The 22,433-nt window shown below is 38.2% G+C and overlaps 2 protein-coding genes across 3 annotated transcripts in view; one reads left to right on the top strand and one right to left on the bottom strand.

Annotated features, from left to right (window-relative positions):
• Positions 1–22,433, top strand: part of LOC308093023 (uncharacterized protein) — a gene marked incomplete at its 5' end in the record, with an annotated part of 75,417 nt that overhangs the window by 41,306 nt on the left and 11,678 nt on the right. The gene's annotated exons all lie outside the window — the stretch shown is intronic.
• The window catches only part of tox (thymocyte selection-associated high mobility group box), an 82,248-nt gene continuing 80,284 nt past the window's right edge, over positions 20,470–22,433 (bottom strand). For both annotated transcript variants that reach the window (XM_080439209.1, XM_080439210.1), the window contains 2 exons: positions 21,661–21,836; positions 20,470–20,869 (listed from right to left, as the gene is read on the bottom strand). In XM_080439209.1, the coding sequence (XP_080295335.1) occupies positions 20,833–20,869; positions 21,661–21,836 (213 nt within the window). In that variant the 3' untranslated portion in view covers positions 20,470–20,832. The remainder of the gene's footprint in view (positions 20,870–21,660; positions 21,837–22,433) is intronic.

The raw sequence follows: 22,433 nt of genomic DNA, 5'->3' as shown, positions 1-22,433 counted from the left end.
CTAATGGTCTGAATTTCTGCACGGTGAGTCCATGTTCAAGTCCAAGTCCTACTATGGTTCATTGCTGCAGTACTTTGAAATTATGAAGGCCAAACTACAAAAGAATAACTGAAAAGCATTAAAGGAGCTACACCATGAATTTAAAAAAAATATTTGATATTTAATATCATATGGTGTATGTCCCTCAAACCTTTTTCAAAAGGTTTGAGCCTAAATCTTCACTCAGATATACTCATCCCAAGTCAATTGTCTCTGGCTTATACAGCACTTTCAGCTGCAATACCAAAACGTCCTCTTGTGCAGGGGGGGGGCTACTGAGCAATTCTGTCTGTTAATAAAAAGAAATATTAAAAAAAATAAAAAAAAGGGAAAAATTCTGCATAAAAAGAAGCATCTAAGAAAAATACAAAATCGAAAAAAAAACACTTTGAACATTTTTGAACAATTCCACCAAGTGTTTGAGGTGCCTGTTTCACCCACTTCCGGGGGGCGGAGCCAAAATCCGAGCCCGAAGTATTTATTCGTAGACCCCCACTTAGAAACGTAGAAAAAGTTTCATTTAACATTGGGTTTGCCATCATTAATGTTTATGACATCATAAACATTTCCATTCTGAGATCGCCTGTTCAGACACGCCCATTCTGGAAATCCATGAAATGAGAAGGAATGACTGAATTAAAAAAAAAAACATTTTTTTGGGTATAAGAGACACTGGGGACCCCAAAAAATACAAAAAACAAGAAAAAAGTGATTTTCATGGTGTAGACCCTTTAAAGACAAATCCGTGGTACAACAGTGAAGTTACACAATGTAACTTTAAATGCTGAAGTATTTCAACTTTACTAACTAAAGGCTTACATACAAAAGAACAGTTAAGTACTAAGAGACATCTGGAGGGAGTGACTGAGAGATGGTGTAGTGGTTTAAGGATCAGACTCTCACCACAGACATTCAATATTCAAGTCCTAGCCCTCCTAAAGTTCAATGCTGTATTTCATCTTAACTTTACTAACTGCTAACTAGTTAAGATGAAATACAGCATTGAACTTTAGGAGGGCTAGGACTGTGTGCATATCTTTGAAATATATACATTTTTAAAGCGAACATTTTTAACTCAAATCTTTGCTTCTGGGGGTCCCTGGCACAAAATATTTTCAGATGGGGGTCCGCGGCCAAATGTATATCAATTTTGGGGTCCTTGGCATGAAAAAGGTTGAAAACCAGTGACCACTGTTCTAAATGGCAGTGGTTCACAAACTTTTTAGCTCAAGAGTCTTGAGGCTTGGGTCCCGGCTCCCGGGGAGACATAAAATGTCTCTTTTGAGTCTTGAGTCCCAAGACTCAAGACCCAAAAGAGTCTTGAGTTAAGACAGAGGCTCCCGCGGAGAGTAATTGGTTCGACTCAAGACCCAAAAGAGAAATTTGATGTCTCCCCGTAATCATACGAGGAAGTAAAATGTATAATAAGCAAGAAAGGAAACATGTCCAAAATAAATGGATCCAGGGAGAAAGCGTGGCAAAGTATTGCCGACAAATTAAATGTACAAGTCGTCCAAAAATATCTACAATTTATATACAAGTTCATGAATATATAATTCAGTTAGGCTTAAACATGAGGAATGTATAGTGAATATTGGAATTATCGCCTACTAATCTACAATGCGATAGCCTATTATATGCGCCATGCCTCCAACCAATATGTGAGTCTGTGCTCAGGAATGTGTCAAAAACAAAAAAAATCTCCATGAATTCAAGGCTTCATGGAGTATGTAATTGATAGAAAATAAGTATTTTTTGGGTGAACTATTCTTTTAAGTGTCTTGTTCAGGGACACTTTGACACATTGTTGAGGCCTGGGATCGAACCTGGGATTTATGGCTTGACAGGCAGGCTCTCTAACCATTCAGCTATGGCCACATCATCAGCAGTGATTCTAAGGCAGTTGTACTCTGTAACAGTAAAGGGGTTTCAGGGGAAACCAGCAAAATGAGGAATAATATAATAAAAGACTGTCTTGCTAATAAAGCGTCATGTCTCTCATTTTCTACAATGTATTTGATATTACCTTTATATTATCTAATAAATTATGCATTTCATCCTCTATATATTGTCCAGCAACCTTGATGATAAAGGCGAAAAAAGATAGTAGACCCGTGGGAGCCAGATTGCTCAGATGCCGAGGTTCCTATGCTGGGATTTGATCCCATGACCTTGTGGTCTGAAGTCAAGAGCTCTTCTGACTGAGCTATGGATAGAGCAGCCCCATGGAAGCAGAAGTCACAATTTCAACTCGCACCCTCGCAAGGGTCCAAAACTTTATATTTGAAATCCGAACGTTTATGTAGATGAACGGGTCAAAAATGGAGAAAGTTTGTACTTTTTTTTCCCAGTTTAAATCTCCATTGCCATTGACAATGCCTTGGGTGCTTAAAGTTAAATATTTCAAAAACTACAAATCATTTCAAAGTAAAACATCTCAAGGATGCATGTCCACGGTAAGGTGGAATTTTCCATTATACATATCTGAACTTTTAAAGGAGTACAAATTGTACTCCTTTAAAAGTTCAGAGATAATGGAGGCCGATGGAAGATTTTGGGACCTCAAAAAAACACTTTCACCTAGAAACTCCATTCACAGTTCAAAAATTCCACCTTACTGTGGACATGCATGCTTGAGATTTTTTCTTTGAAATCATTTGTAATTTGGGAGATATTTAACTTTAAGCGCCCAATGCATTGTCAATGCGGCAATGGACATTTAAAGGGAAACGAGTACAGGCTACTAATCCTACATACTTACTGCTAGTAACCCCATTCATACTTTAAAATGTTCATCTTACTGTGGACATGTTTGCCTGAAAAGGAATCTTTGAAATGTTTAATAGTTTTAGAATTGTGCTCTTTTAAAGGTTCAGAGATTTATAATGGAGGTCGATGGACGAAATTGGGACCTCAAAAAAACACTTTCACCAAAAAACTCCATTCACAGTTCAAAAATTCCACCTTACTGTGGACATGCATGCTTGAGATTTTTTCTTTGAAATCATTTGTAGTTTGGTAGATATTTAACTTTAAGCGCCCAATGCATTGTCAATGCGGCAATGGACATTTAAAGGGAAACGAGTACAGGCTACTAATCCTACATACTTACTGCTAGTAACCCCATTCATACTTTTAAAATGTTCATCTTACTGTGGACATGTTTGCCTGAAAAGGAATCTTTGAAATGTTTAATAGTTTTAGAATTGTACTCCTTTAAAAGTTCAGAGATTTATAATGGAGGTCTATGGACGAATTTAGGACCTCAAAAAAACACTTTCACCTAGAAACTCCATTCACAGTTCAAAAATCCCACCTTACTGTGGACATGCATGCTTGAGATTTTTTCTTTGAAATCATTTGTAATTTGGGAGATATTTAACTTTAAGCGCCCAATGCATTGTCAATGCGGCAATGGACATTTAAAGGGAAATGAGTACAGGCTACTAATCCTACATACTTACTGCTAGTAACCCCATTCATACTTTTAAAATGTTCATCTTACTGTGGACATGTTTGCCTGAAAAGGAATCTTTGAAATGTTTAATAGTTTTAGAATTGTACTCCTTTAAAAGTTCAGAGATTTATAATGGAGGTCTATGGACGAATTTGGGACCTCAAAAAAACACTTTCACCTAGAAACTCCATTCACAGTTCAAAAATTCCACCTTACTGTGGACATGCATGCTTGAGATTTTTTCTTTGAAATAATTTGTAATTTGGGAGATATTTAACTTTAAGCGCCCAATGCATTGTCAATGCGGCAATGGACATTTAAAGGGAAACGAGTACAGGCTACTAATCCTACATAATTACTGCTAGTAACCCCATTCATACTTTAAAATGTTCATCTTACTGTGGACATGTTTGCCTGAAAAGGAATCTTTGAAATGTTTAATAGTTTTAGAATTGTGCTCTTTTAAAGGTTCAGAGATTTATAATGGAGGTCGATGGACGAATTTGGGACCTCAAAAAAACACTTTCACCTATAAACTCCATTCACAGTTCAAAAATTCCACCTTACTGTGGACATGCATGCTTGAGATTTTTTCTTTGAAATCATTTGTAGTTTGGGAGATATTTAACTTTAAGCGCCCAATGCATTGTCAATGCAGCAATGGACATTTAAAGGGAAACGAGTACAGGCTACTAATCCTTCATACTTACTGCTAGTAACCCCATTCATACTTTAAATGTTCATCTTACTGTGGACATGTTTGCCTGAAAAGGAATCTTTGAAATGTTTAATAGTTTTAGAATTGTGCTCTTTTAAAAGTTCAGAGATTTATAATGGAGGTCGATGGACGAATTTGGGACCTCAAAAAAACACTTTCACCTAGAAACTCCATTCACAGTTCAAAAATTCCACCTTACTGTGGACATGCATGCTTGAGATTCTTTCTTTGAAATCATTTGTAGTTTGGGAGATATTTAACTTTAAGCACCCAATGCATTGTCAATGCAGCAATGGACATTTAAAGGGAAACGAGTACAGGATACTAATCCTTCATACTTACTGCTAGTAACCCCATTCATACTTTAAAATGTTCATCTTACTGTGGACATGTTTGCCTGAAAAGGAATCTTTGAAATGTTTAATAGTTTTAGAATTGTACTCCTTTAAAAGTTCAGAGATTTATAATGGAGGTCGATGGACGAATTTGGGACCTCAAAAAAACACTTTCACCTATAAACTCCATTCACAGTTCAAAAATTCCACCTTACTGTGGACATGCATGCTTGAGATTTTTTCTTTGAAATCATTTGTAGTTTGGGAGATATTTAACTTTAAGCGCCCAATGCATTGTCAATGCAGCAATGGACATTTAAAGGGAAACGAGTACAGGCTACTAATCCTTCATACTTACTGCTAGTAACCCCATTCATACTTTAAAATGTTCATCTTACTGTGGACATGTTTGCCTGAAAAGGAATCTTTGAAATGTTTAATAGTTTTAGAATTGTGCTCTTTTAAAAGTTCAGAGATTTATAATGGAGGTCGATGGACGAATTTGGGACCTCAAATAAACACTTTCACCTAGAAACTCCATTCACAGTTCAAAAATTCCACCTTACTGTGGACATGCATGCTTGAGATTCTTTCTTTGAAATCATTTGTAGTTTGGGAGATATTTAACTTTAAGCACCCAATGCATTGTCAATGCAGCAATGGACATTTAAAGGGAAACGAGTACAGGATACTAATCCTTCATACTTACTGCTAGTAACCCCATTCATACTTTAAAATGTTCATCTTACTGTGGACATGTTTGCCTGAAAAGGAATCTTTGAAATGTTTAATAGTTTTAGAATTGTACTCCTTTAAAAGTTCAGAGATTTATAATGGAGGTCGATGGACGAATTTGGGACCTCAAAAAAACACTTTCACCTATAAACTCCATTCACAGTTCAAAAAGTCCACCTTACTGTGGACATGTATGCTTGAGATTGTTTCTTTGAAATCATTTGTAGTTTGGGAGATATTTAACTTTAAGCGCCCAATGCATTGTCAATGCGGCAATGGACATTTAAAGGGAAACGAGAACAGGCTACTAATCCTACATACTTACTGCTAGTAACCCCATTCATACTTTAAAATGTTCATCTTACTGTGGACATGTTTGCCTGAAAAGGAATCTTTGAAATGTTTAATAGTTTTAGAATTGTACTCCTTTAAAAGTTCAGAGATTTATAATGGAGGTCTATGGACGAATTTGGGACCTCAAAAAAACACTTTCACCTAGAAACTCCATTCACAGTTCAAAAATTCCACCTTACTGTGGACATGCATGCTTGAGATTTTTTCTTTGAAATAATTTGTAATTTGGGAGATATTTAACTTTAAGCGCCCAATGCATTGTCAATGCGGCAATGGACATTTAAAGGGAAACGAGTACAGGCTACTAATCCTACATAATTACTGCTAGTAACCCCATTCATACTTTAAAATGTTCATCTTACTGTGGACATGTTTGCCTGAAAAGGAATCTTTGAAATGTTTAATAGTTTTAGAATTGTGCTCTTTTAAAGGTTCAGAGATTTATAATGGAGGTCGATGGACGAATTTGGGACCTCAAAAAAACACTTTCACCTATAAACTCCATTCACAGTTCAAAAATTCCACCTTACTGTGGACATGCATGCTTGAGATTTTTTCTTTGAAATCATTTGTAGTTTGGGAGATATTTAACTTTAAGCGCCCAATGCATTGTCAATGCAGCAATGGACATTTAAAGGGAAACGAGTACAGGCTACTAATCCTTCATACTTACTGCTAGTAACCCCATTCATACTTTAAAATGTTCATCTTACTGTGGACATGTTTGCCTGAAAAGGAATCTTTGAAATGTTTAATAGTTTTAGAATTGTGCTCTTTTAAAAGTTCAGAGATTTATAATGGAGGTCGATGGACGAATTTGGGACCTCAAAAAAACACTTTCACCTAGAAACTCCATTCACAGTTCAAAAATTCCACCTTACTGTGGACATGCATGCTTGAGATTTTTTCTTTGAAATCATTTGTAGTTTGGGAGATATTTAACTTTAAGCACCCAATGCATTGTCAATGCAGCAATGGACATTTAAAGGGAAACGAGTACAGGATACTAATCCTTCATACTTACTGCTAGTAACCCCATTCATACTTTAAAATGTTCATCTTACTGTGGACATGTTTGCCTGAAAAGGAATATTTGAAATGTTTAATAGTTTTAGAATTGTACTCCTTTAAAAGTTCAGAGATTTATAATGGAGGTCGATGGACGAATTTGGGACCTCAAAAAAACACTTTCACCTATAAACTCCATTCACAGTTCAAAAAGTCCACCTTACTGTGGACATGTATGCTTGAGATTGTTTCTTTGAAATCATTTGTAGTTTGGGAGATATTTAACTTTAAGCGCCCAATGCATTGTCAATGCGGCAATGGACATTTAAAGGGAAACGAGAACAGGCTACTAATCCTACATACTTACTGCTAGTAACCCCATTCATACTTTAAAATGTTCATCTTACTGTGGACATGTTTGCCTGAAAAGGAATCTTTGAAATGTTTAATAGTTTTAGAATTGTGCTCTTTTAAAAGTTCAGAGATTTATAATGGAGGTCTATGGACGAATTTGGGACCTCAAAAAAACACTTTCACCAAAAAACTCCATTCACAGTTCAAAAATTCCACCTTACTGTGGACATGCATGCTTGAGATTTTTTCTTTGATATTATTTGCAGTTTGGGAGATATTTAACTTTAAGCGCCCAATGCATTGTCAATGCGGCAATGGACATTTAAAGGGAAACGAGTACAGGCTACTAATCCTACATACTTACTGCTAGTAACCCCATTCATACTTTAAAATGTTCATCTTACTGTGGACATGTTTGCCTGAAAAGGAATCTTTGAAATGTTTAATAGTTTTAGAATTGTACTCCTTTAAAAGTTCAGAGATTTATAATGGAGGTCGATGGACGAATTTGGGACCTCAAAAAAACACTTTCACCTATAAACTCCATTCACAGTTCAAAAATTCCACCTTACTGTGGACATGTATGCTTGAGATTGTTTCTTTGAAATCATTTGTAGTTTGGGAGATATTTAACTTTAAGCGCCCAATGCATTGTCAATGCGGCAATGGACATTTAAAGGGAAACGAGAACAGGCTACTAATCCTACATACTTACTGCTAGTAACCCCATTCATACTTAAACATTTTCATCTTACTGTGGACATGTTTGCCTGAAAAGGAATCTTTGAAATGTTTAATAGTTTTAGAATTGTGCTCTTTTAAAAGTTCAGAGATTTATAATGGAGGTCGATGGACGAATTTGGGACCTCAAAAAAACACTTTCACCAAAAAACTCCATTCACTGTTCAAAAATTCCACCTTACTGTGGACATGCATGCTTGAGATTTTTGGGCGCTTAAAGTTAAATATCTCCCAAACTACAAATGATTTCAAAGAAACAATCTCAAGCATACATGTCCACAGTAAGGTGGAATTTTTGAACTGTGAATGGAGTTTATAGGTGAAAGTGTTTTTTTGAGGTCCCAAATTCGTCCATCGACCTCCATTATAAATCTCTGAACTTTTAAAGGAGTACAATTCTAAAACTATTAAACATTTCAAAGATTCCTTTTCAGGCAAACATGTCCACAGTAAGATGAACATTTTAAAGTATGAATGGGGTTACTAGCAGTAAGTATGTAGGATTAGTAGCCTGTACTCGTTTCCCTTTAAATGTCCATTGCCGCATTGACAATGCATTGGGCGCTTAAAGTTAAATATCTCCCAAACTGCAAATAATATCAAAGAAAAAATCTCAAGCATGCATGTCCACAGTAAGGTGGAATTTTTGAACTGTGAATGGAGTTTTTTGGTGAAAGTGTTTTTTTGAGGTCCCAAATTCGTCCATAGACCTCCATTATAAATCTCTGAACTTTTAAAAGAGCACAATTCTAAAACTATTAAACATTTCAAAGATTCCTTTTCAGGCAAACATGTCCACAGTAAGATGAACATTTTAAAGTATGAATGGGGTTACTAGCAGTAAGTATGTAGGATTAGTAGCCTGTTCTCGTTTCCCTTTAAATGTCCATTGCCGCATTGACAATGCATTGGGCGCTTAAAGTTAAATATCTCCCAAACTACAAATAATTGCAGTGGAGTATGTCTTGCTCAGGATCATACTGGAGCAATCGGGTCTAGAACCTGTAACCTTCGGCTCACTATGTAGTCATTCTATCCATTCACCTACAGCTGTTTCTATGATACATGTGGATCTAAAACATTTTGAGGTCAAGGCCCCCATGTTAAAAGATGTGGTGTAAGGGCCCCCCATGAGAAAGATTTATATTTAGTGCTTAAAAAGAATATATATATTTTTTTCCCAAATTTGTCGATACTTTCACACAATGTCAGGGATAGGAATCAAACCTATAACTTGAATAAGTTAATAATAATTTGGGACCTCAAGAAAACACTTTCACCTAGAAACTCCATTCACAGTTCAAAAATTCCACCTTACTTTGGACATGCATGCTTGAGATTTTTTCTTTGAAATCATTTGTAGTTTGGGAGATATTTAACTTTAAGCGCCCAATGCATTGTCAATGCGGCAATGGACATTTAAAGGAAAACGAGTACAGGCTACTAATCCTACATACTTACTGCTAGTAACCCCATTCATACTTTAAAATGTTCATCTTACTGTGGACATGTTTGCCTGAAAAGGAATCTTTGAAATGTTTAATAGTTTTAGAATTGTACTCTTTTAAAAGTTCAGAGATTTATAATGGAGGTCGATGGACGCATTTGGGACCTCAAAAAAACACTTTCACCTATAAACTCCATTCACAGTTCAAAAATTCCACCTTACTGTGGACATGTATGCTTGAGATTGTTTCTTTGAAATCATTTGTAGTTTGGGAGATATTTAACTTTAAGCACCCAATGCATTGTCAATGCGGCAATGGACATTTAAAGGGAAACGAGAACAGGCTACTAATCCTACATACTTACTGCTAGTAACCCCATTCATACTTAAACATTTTCATCTTACTGTGGACATGTTTGCCTGAAAAGGAATCTTTGAAATGTTTAATAGTTTTAGAATTGTGCTCTTTTAAAAGTTCAGAGATTTATAATGGAGGTCGATGGACTAATTTGGGACCTCAAAAAATCACTTTCACCAAAAAACTCCATTCACTGTTCAAAAATTCCACCTTACTGTGGACATGCATGCTTGAGATTTTTTCTTTGATATTATTTGTAGTTTGGGAGATATTTAACTTTAAGCGCCCAATGCATTGTCAATGCGGCAATGGACATTTAAAGGGAAACGAGTACAGGCTACTAATCCTACATACTTACTGCTAGTAACCCCATTCATACTTTTAAAATGTTCATCTTACTGTGGACATGTTTGCCTGAAAAGGAATCTTTGAAATGTTTCATAGTTTTAGAATTGTACTCCTTTAAAAGTTCAGAGATTTATAATGGAGGTCTATGGACGAATTTGGGACCTCAAAAAAACACTTTCACCTAGAAACTCCATTCACAGTTCAAAAATTCCACCTTACTGTGGACATGCATGCTTGAGATGTTTTCTTTGAAATCATTTGTAGTTTGGGAGATATTTAACTTTAAGCGCCCAATGCATTGTCAATGCAGCAATGGACATTTAAAGGGAAACGAGTACAGGCTACTAATCCTTCATACTTACTGCTAGTAACCCCATTCATACTTTAAAATGTTCATCTTACTGTGGACATGTTTGCCTGAAAAGGAATCTTTGAAATGTTTAATAGTTTTAGAATTGTACTCCTTTAAAAGTTCAGAGATTTATAATGGAGGTCGATGGACGAATTTGGGACCTCAAAAAAACACTTTCACCTATAAACTCCATTCACAGTTCAAAAATTCCACCTTACTGTGGACATGTATGCTTGAGATTGTTTCTTTGATATTATTTGTAGTTTGGGAGATATTTAACTTTAAGCGCCCAATGCATTGTCAATGCGGCAATGGACATTTAAAGGGAAACGAGTACAGGCTACTAATCCTACATACTTACTGCTAGTAACCCCATTCATACTTTAAAATGTTCATCTTACTGTGGACATGTTTGCCTGAAAAAGAATCTTTGAAATGTTTCATAGTTTTAGAATTGTACTCCTTTAAAAGTTCAGAGATTTATAATGGAGGTCGATGGACGAATTTGGGACCTCAAAAAAACACTTTCACCTATAAACTCCATTCACAGTTCAAAAATTCCACCTTACTGTGGACATGTATGCTTGAGATTGTTTCTTTGAAATCATTTGTAGTTTGGGAGATATTTAACTTTAAGCGCCCAATGCATTGTCAATGCGGCAATGGACATATAAAGGGAAACGAGAACAGGCTACTAATCCTACATACTTACTGCTAGTAACCCCATTCATACTTTAAAATGTTCATCTTACTGTGGACATGTTTGCCTGAAAAGGAATCTTTGAAATGTTTAATAGTTTTAGAATTGTGCTCTTTTAAAAGTTCAGAGATTTATAATGGAGGTCGATGGACGAATTTGGGACCTCAAAAAAACACTTTCACCAAAAAACTCCATTCACAGTTAAAAAATTCCACCTTACTGTGGACATGCATGCTTGAGATTTTTTCTTTGATATTATTTGTAGTTTGGGAGATATTTAACTTTAAGCGCCCAATGCATTGTCAATGCGGCAATGGACATTTAAAGGGAAACGAGTACAGGCTACTAATCCTACATACTTACTGCTAGTAACCCCATTCATACTTTAAAATGTTCATCTTACTGTGGACATGTTTGCCTGAAAAGGAATCTTTGAAATGTTTCATAGTTTTAGAATTGTACTCCTTTAAAAGTTCAGAGATTTATAATGGAGGTCGATGGACGAATTTGGGACCTCAAAAAAACACTTTCACCTATAAATTCCATTCACAGTTCAAAAATTCCACCTTACTGTGGACATGTATGCTTGAGATTGTTTCTTTGAAATCATTTGTAGTTTGGGAGATATTTAACTTTAAGCGCCCAATGCATTGTCAATGCGGCAATGGACATTTAAAGGGAAACGAGAACAGGCTACTAATCCTACATACTTACTGCTAGTAACCCCATTCATACTTTAAAATGTTCATCTTACTGTGGACATGTTTGCCTGAAAAGGAATCTTTGAAATGTTTAATAGTTTTAGAATTGTGCTCTTTTAAAAGTTCAGAGATTTATAATGGAGGTCATGGACGAATTTGGGACCTCAAAAAAACACTTTCACCAAAAAACTCCATTCACAGTTAAAAAATTCCACCTTACTGTGGACATGCATGCTTGAGATTTTTTCTTTGATATTATTTGTAGTTTGGGAGATATTTAACTTTAAGCGCCCAATGCATTGTCAATGCGGCAATGGACATTTAAAGGGAAACGAGTACAGGCTACTAATCCTACATACTTACTGCTAGTAACCCCATTCATACTTTAAAATGTTCATCTTACTGTGGACATGTTTGCCTGAAAAGGAATCTTTGAAATGTTTCATAGTTTTAGAATTGTACTCCTTTAAAAGTTCAGAGATTTATAATGGAGGTGGATGGACGAATTTGGGACCTCAAAAAAACACTTTCACCTAGAAACTCCACTTCAACTTCAATGTCTTGCTCAGTGACACCTCAACATTTGTGCAGGCCTGAGATCGAACCTGGATCGTCCAGAGCCTCTGGATACCCAAGGCAAGCTCACTGACCACTCAGCTATGGTCGAGTACTGTATGACTGAGTTATTTTCATATAATGTTTATATTGTATTGTTATTACTAGCGGTGGTGGAAAAGGTAGTCACATTGTGTACTTAAGTAAATAGTAGCACACAATGTAGAAATACTTTGTTACAAGTAAAAATACTAGTATTATTACCAAATAATTGCAGTGGAGTATGTCTTGCTCAGGATCATACTGGAGCAATCGGGTCTAGAACCTGTAACCTTCGGCTCACTATGTAGTCATTCTATCCATTCACCTACAGCTGTTTCTATGATATATGTGGATCTAAAACATTTTGAGGTCAAGGCCTCATGTTAAAAGATGTAGTGTAAGGGCCCCCATGAGAAAGATTTATATTTAGTACTTAAAAAGAATATATATATTTTTTTCCCAAATTTGTCGATACTTTCACACAATGTCAGGGATAGGAATCAAACCTAGAACTTGAATAAGTTAATAATAATTTGGGACCTCAAGAAAACACTTTCACCTAGAAACTCCATTCACAGTTCAAAAATTCCACACCTTACTTTGGACATGCATGCTTGAGATTTTTTCTATGAAATCATTTGTAGTTTGGGAGATATTTAACTTTAAGCGCCCAATGCATTGTCAATGCGGTAATGGACATTTAAAGGGAAACGAGTACAGGCTACTAATCCTACATACTTACTGCTAGTAACCCCATTCATACTTTAAAATGTTCATCTTACTGTGGACATGTTTGCCTGAAAAGGAATCTTTTAAATGTTTCATAGTTTTAGAATTGTACTGTACAATTCTAAAACTATGAAACATTTAAAAGACTCCTTTTCAGGCAAACATGTCCACATTAAGATGAACATTATAAAGTTTGAATGGGGGTTCTAGGTGTAAGTATGTAGGACTAGTAACCTGCCAAAGTTTGTACTTTTTCCCCAGTTTAAATGTCCATTGCCATTGACAATGCATTGGGCGCTTAAAGTTAAATATTTCAGAAACTACAAAACATTGCTGCTTGAGAAAAAATATATCTTCCCCTGTACAAAAGTACTTTACTGTATATCCCAATGCAATCATTATTATTACTACTATTATTATCATTCATATATTAATAGTCATTGAGCAAAATCATTCAGAAAAAATTACAAAGGCATTGTCAACAGTGCCATCAAGTGGTGAAAGGGTGAACTCCTAGTAGATTCTAAATGTAGTTCTCTGTCATTGCCACTAGATGGCAGGGTAGCTCTGCTGATCAACACAATGGCAGACTCACATTTAACCCATTCAATCCTGGAACGGCATCTACAAATGTCTTCTAAAATACTAACAGTTTTCTGAAAAACCTATGTATGCTATATCTGTGATGCTCAAACCTTTTCATGGTAAGGACCCCTAAACTTATATGTATTTGGCTGCCGACCCCATCTCAAAATATGTAGTTCCAGGGACCCCCCCAGAAGCAAAGATTTTAGTTACAAATGCTTGCTTTAAAAATATACATATTCAATGATTTGCACACATTTTCAAAAATTTTCAAAAAAAGAAAGCAGATCTACAAGCTCATAGCCAAAGTATGAAATAATGGTTCTATCTAAAATGACACAGATGCAGATGAAGTAGCTCTTCTAGCAAGCAGTATTTTGCTATATAGACACAAAAAATAATCGTATATTGAATGATTGTTGATTAGTAATAGAATATCAACAGGCTAGCACGAGATGGGTTGAATTCACACATGGTTCTTCATGAGGCCTTATTACCTTTATGATCTTTATAGCCAGGGGCCAGGGGTCCTCAACGTTTTCAGCCCATGGACCCCTTAGCTGAGAGAGAGAGAGAGAGAGGTGAAGCAGGGACCCCCCCCCCGCTGCATAACATTGTGTTGCAGATTAAACTGTTTCATTGATTTCGTAGACGGCTTCATATTTTCAGACATTTATCCACTCAAACCCTCAATACTCAAGTAAGTTTGCCCCTTTTTTTTCCCTCTACACCAAATCTCTTTACCGAAAATAGCAGATCTACAAGCTCACAAGGCCTTGCAGCGCGAGGCATTGTGAGATTGTAGATCTGCTATTTTCGGCAATTGTCCCCCCAGGGACAAACGGGATGCTAGTGTTCAAGTGGTTAATGTGGAGAAAGTTCCTATCACACAAAGATTTGGCGGACCCCCGCTGTTGTAACTCTGAGGACCCCCTAGGGGTCCCGGACCCCCTGTTGAAGTCGACCCCTGGCCTAAACGTTTGGTGACATCATGTGCTGATGAGCAGGTTGATTTATTTTACCGTGTAAGCCTAAAGTTTGTTTTTATTCGAAACCTTAATCAATAAAACTTTGACTGGGAGCCCTATGATCAGTGTTGCCAGATTCTGTGAGAGAAACAAGCAACCAGGTCTAGGAAAACCAGTCCAAAAGAAGCGACTATGGTCCACATGAGCACTTTAACATATACATCAGCTATTTGAAAATAGCAGATCTACAAGCTCACAACGCGTCGCGATGCGACGCGTTGTGAGCTTGTAGATCGGCTATTTTCAAATAAAATCTTGGGGGGAAATTATAAAAAGCAGATCTGGCAACCCTGACTGGGAGCCTTATGATAAGAAATACTGTGCAGACTTCTTATTTTCTCATTTCCATTTGGTTTCTAACTAATAACCATCAATCATTTTAGCTGAGGACCCCCTGGGAACCCCCGCCTCAGGGGACCCCCGGGGGTCCAGCCAACCTGGAATGTATGGAATGCACGTGCTAATTTAAAAAAGAAAAAAAACGTAATACTTCCTAAGGTTAACATGAGCATCAAAACAATATTTTAAACAGTGTTTTTATTTGCACATCTGATGCAGATCTGCTTATTATAATTTCCCTGCAAGATTTTATTTGAAAAATAGCCGACCTACAAGCTCACAACGCATCGCGACGCGTTGTGAGCTTGTAGATCTGCTATTTTCAAATAGCTGATGTATATGTTAAAGTGCTCATGTGGCCCATATAGTCGCTTCTTTTGGGCTGGTTTTCCTAGACCTGGTTGCTTGTTTCTCTCACAGAATCTGGCAACACTGATCCCATACATTCCATAGGGCTGGACCACAACATGGACATGTGGTTTTCAACCTTTTTCATGCCAAGGACCCCTAAATTGATATACATTTGGCCGCGGACCCCCATCGGAAAATGTTGTGCCAGGGACCCCCCAGAAGCAAAGATTTGAGTTAAAAATGTTCGCTTTAAAAATATATATATATTCAAAGATTTGCACACATTTTCAAGATTTTTCCGCGCTATGAGCTTGTAGATCTGCTATTTTTGAATAGCCAAAGCTAAGTGGTTAAAATGATTGTGACGCTATGTTAACGCATTTTGCTGGGGACCCCCTGGTACCCCCCCAAGGACCACTTTTGGTCCCCGGACCACTGGTTGACAACCACTGTTTTATTGTACTCTGTATGATGATTTGAGGGTTCCTTTATTTGAAGTAATGCAAAGACAAAAACCAGAGCTATTCTGGGAAGACGATGGCCAGAAGTTGGAGTGGTTGTTTAATTATGAGGTATTTAAGGCGTCATGTTTTGTTTCTGGAGCCTGGCGTAGAAGACAATCTCATCTTTTCAAATATAGGTTCATGTCCGGTCCTCTGTTAAGATGTGAGGTAACAGGCCCAATGCTGTATTTTAAGTTGTGTATTCTGCCATGTTACACTACAGTATGAAGCTTGAGCGTTTTATTTTCTTAAAACAAATGAAATGTAAAAGTGTCCTGTAAGTCCATATGGGCTGAGCTTCCTTGGAAGCATGACACTTTAATAAAGAAAACATCTAAATCAAATCATATAGAGGGCAATTATAATGTATTAAGGCGTATAAACTTATTAGCCAGGGATCATTTTAATGATTGTATGAAGAATGTGAGGTGTGCACGCCATCACGCATGGACTGTAGGCCTACACACACACATACACACACACACACACACACACACACACACACACACACACACACACACAGTGTAATGCAATGTAATGTTATGTTCATTAAAACAAGTGCATGCACAGAATTAGCATGTTCAATGCTTACCGAAAACAGTCGCTCTACAAGCTCACAATGAGTCACCATCGCACGACCAAGTATACACTTCACCAGTGGTGTTAAGTAACTAACTACATGTACTCAAGTACTGTACTTAAGTACAATTTGGAGGTATCTTTCACTTTCTTCGGTATTTACAATTTTTGAAAATGGCAGATTTGTATAAGCATTGTGAGCTTGTAGATCGTCTATTTTCAAAAGGTTTTTGATACATTTTGAACTTGGGAAACAGGACATTCTGCACAACAAGTACTTTTACTTTTGGTACTTTAAGTATATTCTGATGCCGAATTGTTTTTACTAAATTTTACTCAAGTACCTTTTAAATATGGAACTTCTACTTGTAACAGAGTGTTTAACTACATTGCATTATTGATACTTTTACTCAAGTAAAACATTTGAGTACTTCTTCCATCACTGCACATCACAAATGAAAGGAGAAACAAAAAGAAACCAGACAGATCTCAGAGTGACGACTGCATATCAGCGATGCAGCGCTGAATTTATTCTCAAACACATTGATTAGAATCTAAAAATAAGAAAATCTTCACATGGTGGTCGTTGCCTGCGTTGGGAGTCCCTTTAATAGTCTGTCAATTCATTGAACACTTTGATATAAACAAGAGACAGAAAGGAAGAGACGTTTCTCGTCATCATCATCATAATTATCGTCATAATTATCATCATCAACACTAAAAAAACAAAAACTTTTTTTTTAATATTATAAAAACCCAAAAAGCACAACAATAATAATAACAAAAAAAACACACTGAACCCAGCAACACTTAATAGTTTTTTTTTTTTTTTAACTTTAAATAGTCTTTCTCTGGTCAGAGAAATCATGGGACGATATGGGGAAGAGAGACAATAATAATGCATCCAGATGTTTTTTTCTTTTTTTTTAGACATGATGGCAGCCGCCAATCTGTCTCATCCCCCCCCCCCCCCGTCCTTCATTAGCAAGCTTTTTCAGTCCGATTTCATACTCCAGGCCGTATGACAAGTGTCACTGCGCTCGGTCGAAAATAGCAGATCTACAAGCGTTTGTAGAGCTTGTAGATGTGACCATTTCTGGTCCACGACCACCAGGGTTCGACGGAGTATAAATTAGGCATTTACACACGCACGCACGCACACACACACACACACACACACACACACACACACACACACACACGCGCACACACGCACGCATACAGACAAGAGTTTGGATTCGAATCAATATCATCGACATCAGGCGTTATGCTAGGAGGGGGAGGGGGAGGGGGGTCTTCATACAAAGGAGTATTTTTTGGGGGGGTTCTGTACAAACCGTTGTTGGGGGCAGAAAAAAAAATTACATAAAAAATACATGTCTGTTTCAAGCGTGCACACACTGCACACACGATGAGAACAGACACAATTGTCATCTTACAGTTTTATTCACAATTGTATGCCTGGCTAAATTATATTAAAACGAAGAAAGAAAGAAAGAAAGAAAGAAAAACGCCAAAGGCTTCAGTCATGTTGTTGTTCCTCTTCCTCCATTCCTCCCCCCTTTATCTTTAGTTGAATCAAGCAGTTTGTTTCTTGATTCCACACCGAAGACATGCTTCCTGTTACACATTTAGAATGATGTTATTGCCTAATAATCCTAATAACACAGTAGACTCCTCAGTTGACTATATCGTCACTGTCTTTCAGAAACCTCTTATCCATTTTCTACGTTTTTGTGTTTTTTCCCCCCCGTAAATTAATGACCCTACTTCAGTGGTTTTCAACCAGTGGTCCGGGGACCACCAGTGGTCCTTGGGAGGGGATACCAGGGGGTCCCCCAGGGAAATTAGTTAACATAGCGTCACAATCATTTTAACCACTTAGCTTTGGCCATTAAAAAATAGCAGATATACAAGCTTGTAGATCTGCTATTTTTGAAAAATCGTGAAAATGTGTGCAAATCTTTGAATATATATATATTTTTTTAAAGCGAATTTTTTTTACTCAAATCTTTGCTTCTGGGGGTTCCTGGCACAAAATATTTTCAGATGGGGGTCCGCGGCAGAATGTATATCAATTCAGGGGTCCTTGGCATGAAAAAGGTTGAAAACCACTGCCCTACTTGATCATACTACAGCGTCACACAAATGTATCAAAAGTAGCAGATCTACAAGCTCGAAACGCGGCGCGTTTTGAGCTTGTAGATCTGCTACTTTTGCATTTGAATCCTGAAAAGTAAGAGACATTTTGGACATAATGAGGTTTACACCCGACAGAGACGATATTCACTCCCGCTGACAGGGGGCGGTGTTTCCCCAGATGATGCAATATGTATGATGTAACAGCAAAATGGCCACCGTGTGAATATATATGGTCAATAACTACGCCCAGAGCTTTGCAGAAGCTGTTTAATGTTAATTAGATTGTTTGTTTCCCCCCCCCGTACCGCTGGCACTTTAACTCAAAACTTTGAACCCAGAAAGAGCGGGAAAATAGCCGATCTACGACGAGCGTGTTGTCAGCTTGAAAATCGTCTATTTTTCCCACAGCACACATGTCATACAGCGGGAAAAAACAAAAAAACAAATAAAGACGAGGCTTAAGTGGTTAAAAGAAAAGATTGTCAGCTTTAAATGGAGACTATACTTTCTGTTGGGCTTGTACAGAACCTTGAGCCGCGGCACAAAGGAATCACTGACCGGGTCTTTTTTTTTTTTAAAGCTGACAATCACATGAAGCTCCACTAGTAAGTGCTAAAGAGACCTTAAAAATGAGAAATAGTTAAGCACTTTTTGAGCATTGACAATACAGTATACACCTATATCAGCCTAATAAAATCACCATAGCGATGGTTAGCTAGGAGGACGGGGCGGGTCACATTGACACGCCTCTTTCTGTTGGTCTTTTTTCAGTTATGGATCAGACAGTGTAGACATGACTCATGACAGATCCTTTAGGACAGGGGGGTCTTCAACGTTTTTCAGGCCAAGGACCCCCTAGCTGAGAGAGAGATGAAGCAGGGACCCCCTCTACATGTTGTATGAAATTGTGTTGTGTTTTCTTTACTTGGTCTGCTCTTTTTTCCCTCTACACACCTATACCTCTTTGTCAAAAATTGCCGATCTACAAGCTGCGAGGCGTTGTGAGCTTGTAGATCTGCTATTTTTGGCTAAAGTTCTCCTCAGAAAAGGGTTGCTAGGGTTCAAGTGGTTAATGTAAAAGACCCCTGTTGAAGACCCCTGCTTTAGGATTTTTGAACGATTCCGGTTCCTTAACCATTCCCTCTTAGCGGTCTGATTCCTTTTGACGGTTCCCTTTTAACGATTCCTAGATTTTAGAAAATCTATATAATTTTAGGCTCCATTTGGTTCCATTTGTACCCTCTCAGAGTTATGGGGGTCCTTGAAATTAAAAAGTTAAGAGAACAACCGGTACAGCAGACGTGAAGCGTTTATGCATTTATTCTTAGCTTTCTGCTTAATCTCACAATTCCCACGCGGTTCACTTTGCCTTCGTTCGTATGAACAACCGTAACATCATCTCGACTTCTCGAGGAGGGATGCCAAATGGTGCAACAACTAAAAAAAGCAACATATTGTAAGGTTTTCCCAAGAGTCCCATGTTTTTTTTTTCTTTCAAGTGTGGTCAGCTAACTGGCTCATTATATTTAAATAAAAATGAAAATAATAATAATTCATAAGTAAGTAAAGGGATGGTTGAGGATGGGTTGTGTTTTTTTTGGTCGAGGTCCATCAGCATCGAGGAGGAGCAGTTCTTGTGTCTTGTGTGCGTACTGTAATATCCTGAGTGTTAATTTAAACCACTTTCAACCTGCGGCGTCCCTATTTTGGACATGTCGTTATAGGCAAAACAGTAAAGAAAAAAAATGTCAAAAGAAATAAAATAGCCGATCTACAACATCAAAGCGTGTCGCGAAGCGATGAGTTGTGAGCTTGTAGAACGGCTATTTTAGTTTTTTAAGTATAAAATACAGCTTCAGTGGTAAACTCATATTGTGTAAAATGGATTTCTAAGGACACATTTTTTTACAAACTCAGTTACATTGTCACTCAGGATTCTACAGTGTATCAAGGGTGGGTGAGGGGGGGGGGGGGGTGTTGTACGACCCTCCCCAAGGCTCACCTGTCCCGTATAAGGAAGTGGTTCTAACTTAGCAGAGGTTGAATCAACCTAATTGAGGTATAATAAGCTACAGCGGTCAGGATGAGGGCCAGTTAAATAAACACAATGTCACCTTGCATTGGGTCAGAGTAGGTTTGAGGTCGAGTCCATTGGAAGGGGGGGGGTTAGGGAGGGGGGGGGGGGGTAAAACGGGCTGTCCTGGCCGGGTTGTGGTCCTGGTTGAATGTTGAGGTTCTGGCTCCATGGTTAACATTAGGATACGTCGGGGCTGAAGTCCGTGGGAGTGGAGTAGAGGGGAGTGGAGGAGGTTGTTGCTTGTTTACATGTCGATTAGCTCAGGAACAGAGTTTTGTCTCTCTGAAGAACTCTACAGGATGACAAGAATAAGAGAGAGAGAGAGAGACAGAAAGTCAGACAACTTCATACACAGGACAACGATGGAAGCAAGGTCCCCAGGTTTTTAGGGTTATCCTTTTAGCCTTAACTCATTGACTGCCATTGACATGTGCACTCGGCTCACACTGCCAAATGGCGAATTGACGAGTTGTGTGTTTTCAGTGGTTTTCAACTAGATGGCACTGTTCCCCAACCTATGAGCCACCATTTCAGGCTCTGTCACACAGAGATCTAGGAGATCACGTGATCGCAAGATTTACTCCTCCATTCACTTCCTGGTTAACGTATTTGGGAAAACTGTATCTCACCTCTCACCTTACTATGCATTTTTTGGCGAGACATGCTATTTTCAACGGCCTATAACAAGCGAACGGGGGGTCGTGATGCCATCTTTTTTTTTTCCTTTCGCGGAATCACAGTGAAACCCTGCGTGATTAGCAACGATCGGGGGATCGATCATACTGGAGATAAATATTCTGTGACTAGTTCAAAAGTTAAGGAAAACTAAAAATGGCAGGCAGTGGGTGATTATTTACTCTGGCAGTGAATGAGTGGATGTCTGACTGTACCAAGTACAGTTTATATTTTTGACTAATAAAGTATTCAATCAATCAATCAATTTCATAGATCAGCCGTCGTGTCCATTGGCCAGAGGCCAGCCGATCAATCGTCGATCGGTCAATCAATAAAAAAATGGAACACATCTTTACTATGCACTCAAAGCACTCTCCATGAAAAGCAAAAATCACCATCGTCACCTACCCGTTGCCGTGGTACTCGGCGCTCCAGTCGAGGTGGTGGTTCTGGGCGGGTCGGCCCAGCTGGTGGTAGTCCAGCGAGGAGGTCATTCCGGGCCCGTTGCTGACCATGCCTCCTCCTCCTCCTCCTCCTCCTCCTCCCATTGACTGGTACTCTGACTGCAGAGACGGGTGGTAACCCTGAGGAAGAGAGGGGACAGAGACAGAGTAGATTGATTGATTGAACAGGAAGACAAGCCCATTCCACTTAAAAGACTGCAGAAGACATCTTAAGGGGGTCTCCAACAGACTACTTCAGACTACAATAGACCGACTGTCTGTTGGCAAAAGTTGGCATTTAGTTCAGCACAAACTGTCAGCCAACGTGCACATTGTTGTGTGCATGGGTTAGAGCTGGTAGCACTGGTCTGCAAGATCCTGCAAGTGTTGCCAGGTCTGCTCATTATAAGCGACTGTTTTCCTGTAAAGTCGCTTGTAAATAATCAAAGTTGCGGGTTACGTGTGGGCTTGTTTCTGAAGTGTAGTTGCTTATTTTGCCTTGCTTTCAGGATTATTTTTGAAAATAGCTGATGTAATAGGGCTCAAATCGTTTCATAGACCTGGTCGCTTGTTTCACTCACAGAATCTGGCAACACTGGAGCCAGCTCGGACTACAGCTCGGACCAAACCTTCACCCCCCCCCCCCGCCCCCTCTTCACTACCCCACGGCTATCGACGGCTCTACCGGTAAACGCCTTCCGTGACCGAGTCGTGCCGATATCGGTGCGGTGCACCTTC

This window comes from Gymnoscopelus braueri (genome assembly GCF_963280865.1).
Source record: "Gymnoscopelus braueri genome assembly, chromosome: 10".
Lineage (NCBI taxonomy): Eukaryota > Metazoa > Chordata > Actinopteri > Myctophiformes > Myctophidae > Gymnoscopelus > Gymnoscopelus braueri.
This window is presented reverse-complemented; position numbering and strand designations above follow the sequence as displayed.